At 42.3% G+C, this 12,396-nt stretch overlaps 1 protein-coding gene across 2 annotated transcripts in view; it reads left to right on the forward strand.

Moving 5' to 3' along the window:
• Positions 1-4,708: 4,708 nt before the first annotated feature.
• Positions 4,709-12,396, forward strand: part of FMO2 (flavin containing dimethylaniline monoxygenase 2) — a 36,249-nt gene continuing 28,561 nt past the window's right edge. Inside the window, exons 1-3 of one of the 2 annotated variants that reach the window (XM_007525201.3) lie at positions 4,709-4,793; positions 5,116-5,253; positions 11,920-12,108. In XM_007525201.3, coding sequence (XP_007525263.2) covers positions 5,122-5,253; positions 11,920-12,108 — 321 coding nt within the window. In that variant the 5' untranslated portion in view covers positions 4,709-4,793; positions 5,116-5,121. Of the gene's footprint in view, positions 4,852-5,115; positions 5,254-11,919; positions 12,109-12,396 lie in introns of both variants that reach the window. The other variant, XM_060197871.1, reaches the window with a different exon arrangement.

A 12,396-nucleotide genomic window follows, 5' to 3' on the forward strand; every position in this document is an offset into this window, starting at 1 on the left:
CTCTATCCCTCTGGGAGCATGGACCCAGAGTCATTGTAGGTTGCAGAAAGTGGGAGGTTTGGCTTCTGTAATTGCTTCCCAGCTGAACATGGGCATTGACTGGTCAGTCCATACTCCCAGTCTGCCTCTCTCTTTCCCTAGTAGGGTGAGTCTCTGGGGAAGCGGAGCTCCAGGACGCATTGGTGGGGTCTTCAGTCCAGGGAAGCCTGGCCAGCATCCTGATGGCATCTGGAACCTGGTTGCTGAAAAGAGAGTTAACATACAAAGCCAAACAAATTGTTGAAGAATCATGGACCCAAAGGTTGGAATAGTGGAGAGGAAGTGTTGGGGGGTACTCACTGCAAACTCTAGTGTACTACTGCTTTCAGGTATATATTTACCCTAGTTTATGGATACGTGTGAACATATGCTCTATCTCCTGGAACCTGGTCTATATATAGGTTTTGTGACTTTGTTAGGAAGTGAACCACCTGGGATGGAATTAGAGAATACTATGAAAGGAAAGGTCTCAACTGAATGATGAAGCTGAAGGGTTGTCATTTCACACCTGAAGTCTCTGGACATTGTCTGAAGTGAAGCATGCTGGGGTGGCACTCGTTGCAGAGAAATCCTTTTATCCTGACCAAATTCAGCTTGGAAAATTATGTTTCCTAAACGTCTTCTATAAAACTGTCAAACTCAGGGCTTGGTGGTGGTGCATTTGGCTGAGTACACATGCTACAAGGCACGAGGAATCCAGGTTCTAGTCCCCACCTGCAGAGGTAAAGCTTCACAAGTGGTGAAACAATGATGCAGGTGTCTCTCTATCTCTCTACTTCTCTATCAACCAGCTCTTTCTTGATTTCTGACTTTCTCTATCCAATAAATAAAGATAATTTTTTTTATTAAAGAAAGGATTAATTAACAGAACCATAGGGTAGGAGGGGTACAATTTCACACAATTCCCACCACCCAATCTCCATTTCCCACACCCTTCCCTGATAGCTTTCCCATTCTCTAGCCCTCTGGAAGCATGGACCCAGGGTCATTGTGGGTTGCAGAAGGTAGAAGGTCTGGCTTCTGTAATTGCTTCCCCGCTGAACATGGGCATTGATTGGTCAGTCCATACTCCCAATCTGCCTCTCTCTTTCCCTAGTAGGGTGGGTCTCTGGGGAAGCGGAGCTCCAGGACACATTGGTGGGGTCTTCAGTCCAGGGAAGCCTGGCCGGCATCCTGATGACATCTGGAACCTGGTGACTGAAAAGAGAGTTAACATATGAAGCCAAACAAATTGTTGAGCAATCATGGACCCAAAGCTTGGAATAGAGGAGAGGAAGTGTTAGGGGGGTACTCACTGCAAACTCTAGTGCACTTCTGCTTTCAGGCATATATTTTGCAGTAGTTTATGGATACGTGTGAACATATGCTCTCTCTCACAGAAACTGGTGTATATCTAGGTTTTGGGACTTTGTTAGAAAGTGAACCACCTGAGATGAAATTAGAGTATACTATGAAAGGAAAGGTCTCACCCGAGTAATGAAGTTGAAGGGTTGTCATTCCACACGTGAAGTCTCTGGACACAGTCTGAAGTGAAGCATGTTGAGGTGGCAATCATTGTGTTGGTTAGGTTGTGATCGGCAGATGCAATATTATTTGATATGGATTGGGAGAGGCATACGGGAAAGTGGGCCCTATCCAATGGTTCCAGGACTGGGGGAAGTAGAGGCTCCATAGTGGAGATATGAGGTTCCTGCTGTCTTAGGGTTCAAAAAGACAATCGATAGTTAATGTTATCATCACATTATTTGGTAATTGGGTTAACTTTGAAAAGTCCTTTTGTTAGGGTTTGCTGTACAGTACCCAGTATCTTGTATATAGCTGTGCTATTGGTTGCTTCTGATCTACTTGGTCTAGGCTTTTGAGAGAATCTGCATATCAATTACACAGCCTATATATTGAAAAGATTCAGTTTGTGTTTTGAAAAACTTCGAGACATACAATTAATTATCCCCCTCTCGTATTAATTAACTAGTGATTTATATGGTTACATTTTAGTAGGAGTGTACATAAACACCATTCCCACCACCAAAAGACTGTGACCCATCCCTCCCACCCACTCCCAACCCCTACTGTCCCAGGAAGCTGCATGTCTACCCCTCACCACAGGGTTTTTACTTTGGTGCCCTACTTACAATTTGGTCAGGTCCTGCTTTTAGTTTCCCTTTCAGATCTTCTTACTCAACTTCTGTTGATGAGGGGGATCATCCCATACTCATCTTTATCTTTCTGACTTAGCTCACTTAACATAATTCCTTCTAGCTCTGTCCAAGATGGGTCAGAGAAGGTGGGTTCATTGTTCTTGATAGCTGCATAGTATTCCATTGTGTATATATACCACAGCTTTCTCAGACACTCATCTGTTGTTGGGCACCTGGGTTGCTTCCAGGTTTTAGCTATTATGAATTGTGCTGCTATGAACATAGGAGTACACACCTCTTGTTGGCTGTATGGCAAGAAAAAAATTCTTTAAAACTGTCAAACTACTCATCACTACTGTCCTCCAGAGCTCACTCCTCTGCTTATTTTCTTCAGAGGACTCATGACCATCTGCTAGTGCATTTTGTTTATAGATTACTTATCTGACTCCCTTCACTTGAAAGCAAACTCTTCAAACACAAGAAATCTGGTTTCTTTTGTTCATTGCTGTGTCTGCAACATTTAGAAAGTCTGTCACAAGGTCTGACGATGGCTCACCCAGTTAAGCTCACATAGTACTAAGCACAAGGATATGCTCAAAGACATGTGTTTGAGCCCCACCTCAGCTCCCCACCTGCAAAAGGGTGCTCCACAGGTGGTGAAGCAAGTCTGCAGATGTCTTTCTCTCTCTCTCTCTCTCTCTCTCTCTCTCTCTCTCTCTCTCTCTCTCCTCTCTCAATTTCTTTCTGTCCTAGCCAATAAAACGGAAGGAAAAAAAAGCCACCAGGAGCAGTGGATTTATAGTGATGGCATGGAGCTCCAGCTATAACCCTTGAGGCAAAGAAAGAAAGAGAGGGAGTCAGGTGGTAGTGCAGCAGGTTAAGTACACATGGTGCAAAGCACAAGGACCCAGCATAAGGATCTCAGTTTGAGCCCCCAGCTCCCCACCTGCAGGGAAGTAGCTTCACAAGTGGTGAAGCAGGTCTATCGGTGTCTATCTTTCTCTCCCCCTCTCTGTCTTCCCCTCCTCTCTCGATTTCTCTCTGTCCTATCCAACAACAACAACATCAATAACAACAATAATAACTACAACAATAAAACAACAGGGGCAAAAAACTTCCAGAGGCGGGGCTATGTAGCAGTAGCAGCTATGTTTCTCTCCTCTCCTCTCCTCTCCTGGGTCAATTAGGAATACCAAAGGACCTGGGACAGCAACAAGACAGGACTAGAACAACTTCAGGAAGCCACCAAATCACCGGTAAGGGCAAACACGTGTGGCTCATGGACAGAGAGGAGCCTAGGGAGAGATTACGTGGCTGGTAACAGTCCTGCAGTTTACCAGTTGAGACACCAACTCCAGTCTCTTTCACCACCAAAAAGATGGCTTAAGGGAGGAGAGGACTCCCCTAAGACTCACCAAATGCAACTGTGAATCTCCATTGATACTGCCCTCAGAATCTGAAGCAGCAGGTGGGGAGAGGCCTGTAATACTATTGAAACAACTGTCAATTCCCACAACTGTGGCACACTCAGTTAAGCGCACATAGTACTATGCACAAGAACCCGCTCAAGAACACAGGTACAAGCCCCTGCTCCTCACCTGCAGCAGGGACACTTCACAAGCAGTGAAGCAGTTCGGCAGGTGTCTTTCTCTCTCCCTCTCTATATCCTCCTCCTCTCTCAGTGTCTCTCTGTCCTATCCAATAAAATGGAGGGTGGGGTGGGGAATGGCCCCAGTGATAACTGCCATGGTTCTCACAGTCTTAGAGAGAATGTGACTATTTTTTCCCTTTCTCTCTTCCTTTCTTTCTTTATCTCTTGCTTTCTTTTCTTCCTCTCTCTCTCTTTCTTTGGGAAGTTTATGTTTTCCAATTCTCTACAATATCATCTTATTAAATTGAAAGTAGTGTTCCATTTAATATGTATCACAGAGCATCTTTATCTAGTCATCCATCAGTAGGCATTTAGGTCAATGCCATATTTTGTGGATTGTGAATAATGCAGCTATGAACACACACACACACACACACACACACACACACATATATATATATATATATATGAAATAGTGTTTTTCTGTCCTTGAGATATATGCCTAGGAATGGTATTATTGTATTATATCATAAGGTATTTCCATTTTTCATTTGTGAAAATACGCTCCATACTGTTTTCCATAGAGGCTGCACCAGTTTTGATTCTCAAGTGTCTCAGAGTTAATTCTTCACATCCTCAACAGCACTATTTGCTAACTTACTAATGGGCCTTGGTACCTTCACTTTCAGAGGGATATTTAGACTTTGTATAATAGACTTGGTATGGTTAGATAGATAGATAGATAGATAGATAGATAGATAGATAGATAGATAGATAGACAGATAGATGGTATGTAGAGACATTCTATCCCCTAGACTTCAAAATATAAACTTCTTGTGTAATTTCAAGACTCCTAACAACGTCCTTGGAATTTAGGTTGGCAGGAGGTTGAAGAAGGAAATGCTTCTCCCATTTCTCACAGCCTCCTTCAGTTCTTAAACTGCTCTCACTTCCTCCCAGCTCACAATCATCAGAGAACCTCATTCTCCCTCAGAGCCAGAACCCAAAGTCAAGCAAAACCAAAGGTAAGACTGAAGGCTTATAGAAAGGAAAATCTCAGCACTCCAAAGAATGGAGCCTTTGGTATGTCTCCAATTGTGTAATTGAATCTTTTGACTTTGTTAATGATTTGGTTTTAAATATTAAGAGAAGCCACAGATGGAGTCTAGGAGCCAGTTTAGAGCCTCTCAAATGACAGAGGAAAGTGAGACTTGATTAGGGATGAGTTTTATTCCGTTAGAACTGCCAGTTAAATGACCATTGCTACAGAGTTCAAACATGATGAGTATCTGACCACTCGGTAAGATTGTTTACACTGGATTACATCTGCTGATGAACTTCTTGCAGGAGACCATGGTGAAGACAGTGGCAGTGATTGGAGCTGGGGTCAGTGGCCTGATTTCCCTGAAGTGCTGTGTGGATGAGGGGCTCGAGCCCACCTGCTTCGAGAGAACTGAAGATATTGGTGGGCTATGGAGGTTCAAAGTAAGTGGCATCTTCCTTCTTGAACAGGTTGCACTGCTATTGCAGACTGAGTCAAAGCTGTCATTGAGCTTCACTGTGGAGTTCTCTAAGCATCTTTGAACAGAATGACTTCATGCAGTTCTACAGAACCTGATAAAGTCACTGCCCTCTGCACCAGTAGCCAGAGCTGAGTGGTATTCTAGTCGTAATTAATTAATTAATGGTGGAACAAAAGTTTCAGCTCCAAACTCAAAGACCAAGAGCTTTAAGAGTCTGGACCAGGTAGCTCTCAGTGGAAAAGCAAAATAGATGAGAATGTTCCCGATAGAAATTGCAAGTTCTGAGTATGTAAAAAGCTGATTCATGTCAGCAGAGATCCCCTCCCCCCACCTCAAAGGACTTTCCCCACCAACTGACCACTTAGGGATTGAGAAGGATACCTAGCAGCCAATTCAAACTGAATCTCAGATCAAAGGGGTTTTTAAAAAAAAAAAAAAAAAGACACTGGACTTATCAAATATAAATGACTATAAAACACCTTTAAGGGGGCTGGGTGGTGGCACACCTGGTTGAGCACACATGTTACAGTGTTCAAGTCCCCAGTCCCCACCTGCAGGGAAAAAGCTTCACAAGTGGTGAAGCAGGTTTGCAGGTGTGTCTGTCTCTCTCCCTCTCTGTCTCCCCCTTCCTCTCAACTTCGGGCTATATCTATCAAGTAAATAAGATTTTAAAAATCACCTTTAAGCTTTCTTAAAAGTGCCAATATTTTTATTTTATAAATAATTGTTTTTTTTAAGTATTGAGTCCCGGGACTGAGTGGTGGTGCACCTGGTTAAGTGCACACATTAGAGTACTCAAGAACCTGGGTTCAAGCCCCTGGCCCCCACCTGCAGGGGGAAAACTTCACAAGTGGTAAAGGAGAGCTGCAAATGTCTCTCTATCTCTCTCCCTCTCTGTCTCTCCAGCCTAAAAATCTCTTCCTAACAAAAATGTGCTATGAGACAAACTAGGCAAACACTACAAAAATCCCAAGTAACAAAAGCTATTCATTCAACTACCCAAACATACTCAGTGATGAATATGATAACTGTACTATGGACCGTACTATGGACCATACTATGGACCTGAGAATTCTATAAAAGAAAAAAAAGATAAATAAATAAATAGATGAAAAAAGCTAAGGCCATGCTCATTCCTAACTAGGGGTCATTAGGATCATTGTAGACTTGCCTGAGTGATAGAAGGTGCATATTCCTATCTTTCAGATTCATTCTATTTGGATTTTTTTTCAATATTTTATTTATTTATTTATTTTCCTTTTTGTTGTCCTTGTTTTTATCATTGTTGTGATTATTATTATTGTTGTTATTGATGTCATTGTTGCCAGATAGGACAGAGAAAAATGAAGAAAGAAGGAGAAGACAGAGAGGGAGAGAGAAAGACACCTGAAGACCTGCTTCACCGCTTACGAAGCAACCCCCCTGCAGGTGAGGAGCCAGGGGCTCAAACCAGGCTCCTTGCCATGTGTGCTTAACCCGCCTCACTATAGCCTGACCCCCACCATTTGGAATTTCTCCCCTCCCCAATCCAAGTTGATATTTTAACCTAAGAAAGAAATGTGAAATTGGGCAGGGGAGATAGCATAATGGTTATGCAAACAGACTCTCATGCCTGAGGCTCCTAAATCCCAGGTTCAATCCCCTGTACCACCATAAACCAGAGCTGAGCAGTGCTCTGGTGTTTCTCTTTGTCTCTCTCCCTCTGTTTGTTTCTCTCTCTCTCTCTGCATCTCTCTCAAAAATAAAGTATTAAAAAAAGAAATATGAAATTATAACATTTTTACCTAATAATAAATGTACTATTTCATTTTACTACCTGATTTGGGATTTAATATCAAAAAGCCTACTCTTTTTTATCTTTATTTATTATGTAGAGACAGCCAGAAATCGAGAGAGTGGGGGAGATAGAGAGGGAGAAAGACACCAGCAGCACTGCTTCACCACTTGCCCCCTACTCTCCATTATTTGATCATCACTAATTTGACAGCTAGAGAGAGGAGTTATTTTATGAAGTTTATCAAAAATTAGCATTTAAGCAAGTCAGAAGATAGCTCATCCCATAGAACACACACTCTACCATGTTGAGGACCTAGGTTTGACCTAGTCACTGCACAGAAGAACCTGTAAGGAGAAGTTTTACAAATGGTGGGGCAATGCTGCAATGCTTCTCTCTCCCCACCCCTCTTTTCTCTCTCTCTCTCTCCTTCCCTCTCTTTTAGTCTCTATCTATCTAAAAATAAATAAGAGCATGCTGAAAGTAATTTATTAGGTGTAGAGCCTCAGCAATAAACCTGGTGGAAAGGAAGGAAAGAAGTAAGGAGAAAGAAAGAAAGAAAGAAAGAAAGAAAGAAAGAAAGAAAGAAAGAAAGAAAAAAGAGAGAAAGATGAAAATTTGATGAACTCCAGGAAAGGATTTTTTGCCCCCCAAAATATTTGTTTTATTTTTATTTTTCTAAAATTTCAGAATTAGAGACACCTTATGGGTTAGAAAAAAGATAGATTAAACTATGACTTAATTGAGCCTTATTTGATATAAAATAGTTAAATATGTAGTTCCCTGGAATCTGTAACAATATCACATTTCAAATCTCTCTTAAAACTCTGTGCTGTAAAACAATATCAAAGCCAGGCAGTGTTGCACTTGGTTAAGTACTTACATTACATTGCACCAGGACCCAGGTTCAAGCCCCTGGTCCTCACCTGTAGAAGGAAAGTCTCATGAGTGGTGAAGCAGGGATGCAGGTGTCTCTCTGTCTCTCTCCCTCTCTATCTCCTCCCCCCTCTCAATTTCTCTATGTTTCTACCCAATAAACAAATAAAAATACTTTAGAAAAAGAAAAATATGGGGAGTCAGGCGATAGCGCAATGGGTTAAGCACATGTGGCTCAAAGCACAAGGACCGACATAAGGATCCTGGTTCAAGCCCCTGGCTCCCCACCAGCAGGGAAGTCACTTCACAGGCAGTGAAGCAGGTCTGCAGGTGTCTATCTTTCTCTCCCCGTCTCTGTCTTCCCCTCCTCTTTCCATTTCTCACTGTCCTATCCAACAATGACAACATCAATAACAACAACAATAATAACTACAACAATAAAAAAACAAGGGCTACAAAAGGGAATAAATAAATATTTTAAATATTTTTTTAAAAAATATGAATAATTTTCTCTACCTAAAGGAGACAAAAAAAACTCCCTTCTGAGTAAAAAATACTCCAAGCAATACTTTGCAGACTGCTAATGGCACAATATGAGTGTCTGGGCTAAAAGGAGACTGGGCAGTCAGAGAAAGGAGATGCTGAAATGAACTGGAGCCTCCACACACCCTCCCAGGACACTGCTTCTTCACACTTCTATTATCAAGAATTCATTTTTAAGACAAGATAGTCTTTCATGTCTATATTTCCACACCATCCTTGTATCATCGATTAACTCATTCAGTGGTGACAAGTTAACATGTAAGAATCTTAGTCCCCTACCTAGTTCAAAGGATGTTCAATCGTTCCCAAAGGCTCTCCAGCACCCTCTAGGTTCAGCTTTGGAAACTGTAAGGAGTGGGTAATTATAAGAAGCACTTTTCCCAGAAATAGGTGTACTCAATATAAATCTACTTCCCTATATATCTATCTACCTCTTTCCCTTATCTCTCTCTCCTAGTCCCATATTTATGACTTCATGACTCCCAGGCAAATTTTTCACTCAGGTTGACTATCAGAGAGAGAAAGAGAGAGAGACTACAATACCAGAGTATTCGGTGTTATGATATTCCCATGTGGTATTCCTACCCACTGTGTTATCTCTCCAGCTCCTACAATTCTTCTATTTCCCATGTTGAAAGAGAACTTGGTTAGATAAGGATTCAAACGTTCTATTGCCAAGAACATTATGTTCAGTCATTCTGAAGCATCTGGAAATGATCCACACATCAGTTTGACTTTAGTATTATGCAATTTGAAGTTAGTATTCGAAAATAAAAATACTGTACTTTATTTATGCAAGGTTCAGAGCAAAAACTTTTTTTTAGGTTTCTACTTTTTTTAACTAGTGAATTAAAATGATTAACAAGATTGTAGGCTAAGAGAGGTATATATATATTCTATATAATTCCCACCACCCGAGTTCTGTATCCCATCCCCTCCACTGGAAGCTTCCCTATTCTTTATCCCTCTGGGAGTATGGACCAAGATTCTTTATGGGGTACAAAAGGTGGAATTTCTGGATTCTGTAATTGATTCTCCACTGATCATAGTTGTTGGCAGGTTGATCCATACCCCCAGCCTTTTTCTATTTTTCCTTTGTGAGATAGGGCTCTAGGGAGATGAGGTTCCAGGACATATTGGTGAGGTTGTCTGCCTAAGGAGGTCAGGATGGCATCATGGTAGCATCTGCAACTTGGTGGCTGAAAAGCAGTAAGATATAAAGCAGGATAAATTGTTTTAATAATCAGGAACCTAAAGGTAAGAATATAGCAGATGGGGGGTTGGGCGGTGGCGCAGTGGGTTAAGCGCATGTGGCGCAAAGCGCAGGGACCAGCGTAAGGATCCCGGTTCGAGCCCCGGCTCCCCACCTGCAGGGGAGTCGCTTCACAGGCGGTGAAGCAGGTCTGCAGGTGTCTATCTTTCTCTCCCCTTCTCTGTCTTCCCCTCCTCTCTCCATTTCTCTCTGTCCTATCCAACAACGAATTGCGTTAACAAGGGCAATAATAATAGCCACAACAAAGCTACAACAAGGGCAACAAAAGGGGGAAAAAAAAAGAATATAGCAGATGGAACTAAGGGTCTTCATATATAAAGAAGCCTGACAGTCTATATTAGGTATATTCCAAGGAGCCCACGACTTTAGTAGTTTTTGCCTGAGCAAATAGCTAACCTGTAGGTGGGCTAAAATTATTATCTGGGAAGATAGTATCAAAGTTGAGAATAGGACTAGAAAGCTAGATCAGGGCAGAGAGTAGCTTCCATATATAAGGAAAGTATTTAAATACCGTTAACTGTAAACCCCACTGATCTGATCTAGGGCTCATATCTATTCATGTTTAGCACAGGAGCCTGTTATAACCTCTGCGCCCCTGTCAGTCTGAGCTCACAGTTCATGGTGGACAGCTAGGAACATTCTGGGCTGCACTCATATCAAAACCAATCTTCCTCAAATGGCAGAGTAGGATGACCCAGCCTCCTTTCGGAGTGTAAGGTAGTCTCTACTATTGCTGTTCTGCATTGAGGGCAAAGTCCTGTAGCGGCCCACAAGAGAGCTTATGATGATGTTCCTTATGAATGTGACTAGTGTGCTGGAGAGATGAATCTATTAGGGGGTCTAGGCTCATCATATCTATGTGGAAATCCAAGGATTCCCTGGCTAGGGCACCAGATGATGGGGTGGCCTGGTAGTGACGCAAAGGGCTATCATTTATGTGTAGAGCACACGCTCTTATGTATGAAATAGAAACCACTTCATATTCTAGTAAAACTCCTTTTTTTGTATTTTAATACTTAGCTTGTAGTTAATAATAACACATCAAATTCTAATCACCTAAAAATCTGTGTGATCAGTACTAGTGCTTTTTGCCCTTATCACTTATAGAGGGTTGCTTTGCATAAAGCATCGAGTCTAATCTTGAAGGAAGTATAATCAGTATGTGAAAACCCCAAAGTATTAATTTTTTAAGTGAATCATGGCTTTTTTTATTAGCTTTATTTACTGGATAGAAACAGCCAGAAATTGAGGGGAGGGATGACAGAGAGACAGAGAGACACCTGCAACACAACTTCACCACTTGCAAAGCTTTCCCCCTACAAGTGGGGACCGGGGGCTCGAACTCTGGTCCTTGAGCATTGCAACATGTGTGCTCAACCAGGTGCACCACCACCACCCCCAAAGTATTAATTTTAATTGGAACTCTCTTATGTTCTCCTACCAGCTCCCTAAGGTTTATTGTTTAAGTGGGTAGAAGGTAGGTATAGACTTCCCAGTGAGGATTTTAGAAGGTGACTCCCTTTCACAGTGACTGATTTTTAAAGGGTAGATGCTTGGAATGTGCCAAATGAGGATTTTCCTTCTCCCAAGCCTCCTCCCCCACAAGTGACAAGGGCCTTTCGGTGGGCAACACCAGAAGAACCTAAGGTAGTCTGTTGTATGCTTTACATTGGGTTCTAGTTCTCCCCCGCCAAGAGAATTGGATCAGTCCTGTTAGTTTCGCACCCCGCTTGGCCCCGCCCCTGGGAACCCCGAGGGTTCCAGAGAGAGGGTTCCAGAGTTACAGAGTAAGAGAGAGTGCTGACGCCGCCGCCATGGGGAAAGAGGCAGCAGAGTTCTGTCTGGTGATTAGTTCGGTTTAGTTTATGAATCGTTGTTCCTGACTAAAGAAATACAGCTTCCCTGCCCAGCCGTATGTCTCTGGTCGTCTCTGTTACCCGCCCGTGAAGCTAGCCCAGCCAGCTAGAGCCTACGAATTTTAACAACAGTAGTCCAATTGGGGTTATGTGACATACAGTCTACATATCTTAATCCCAACCTTTCAGCCACAGCATTGCAATGTCAGAGAATCACATCACATATGGAAAGATCCCAAAGAATAAAAAACAAAAACCAAAGAATGTTCTAACATATGATTATCACTCTTTCATTGGACACTTTAGGAAAGTGTTGAAGATGGCCGGGCGAGTATCTACCAATCTGTCATTACAAACACCAGCAAAGAAATGTCCTGTTTCAGTGACTTTCCAATGCCTGAAGATTTCCCAAACTTTCTACACAATTCTAAACTCTTGGAATACTTCAGGATTTTTGCCAAGAAGTTTGATCTTTTAAAGTATATTCAATTCCAGGTATTGTATTCTTGGGGAGGGGCTGGGGGCCGGGTGGTAGCACTGGTTTATGCACACATGGTATAAAGTGCAAGGACCTTGGAAGGATCCTGGTTTGAGCCTCCAGCTCACCGTCTGCAGGGGAATCACTTTACAAATGGTAAAGTGGATCTGCAGGTGGCTTTCTCTCCCCCTCTCTGTCTTCCCCTCCTCTCTCCATTTCTCTCTGTTCTATCCAACAACAATAACAATAACAACAACAACAACAACAAGGGCAACACAAATGGAAAAAATGGCCTCCAGGAGCAG

Source organism: Erinaceus europaeus, chromosome 9 (assembly GCF_950295315.1).
Source record: "Erinaceus europaeus chromosome 9, mEriEur2.1, whole genome shotgun sequence".
NCBI lineage: Eukaryota > Metazoa > Chordata > Mammalia > Eulipotyphla > Erinaceidae > Erinaceus > Erinaceus europaeus.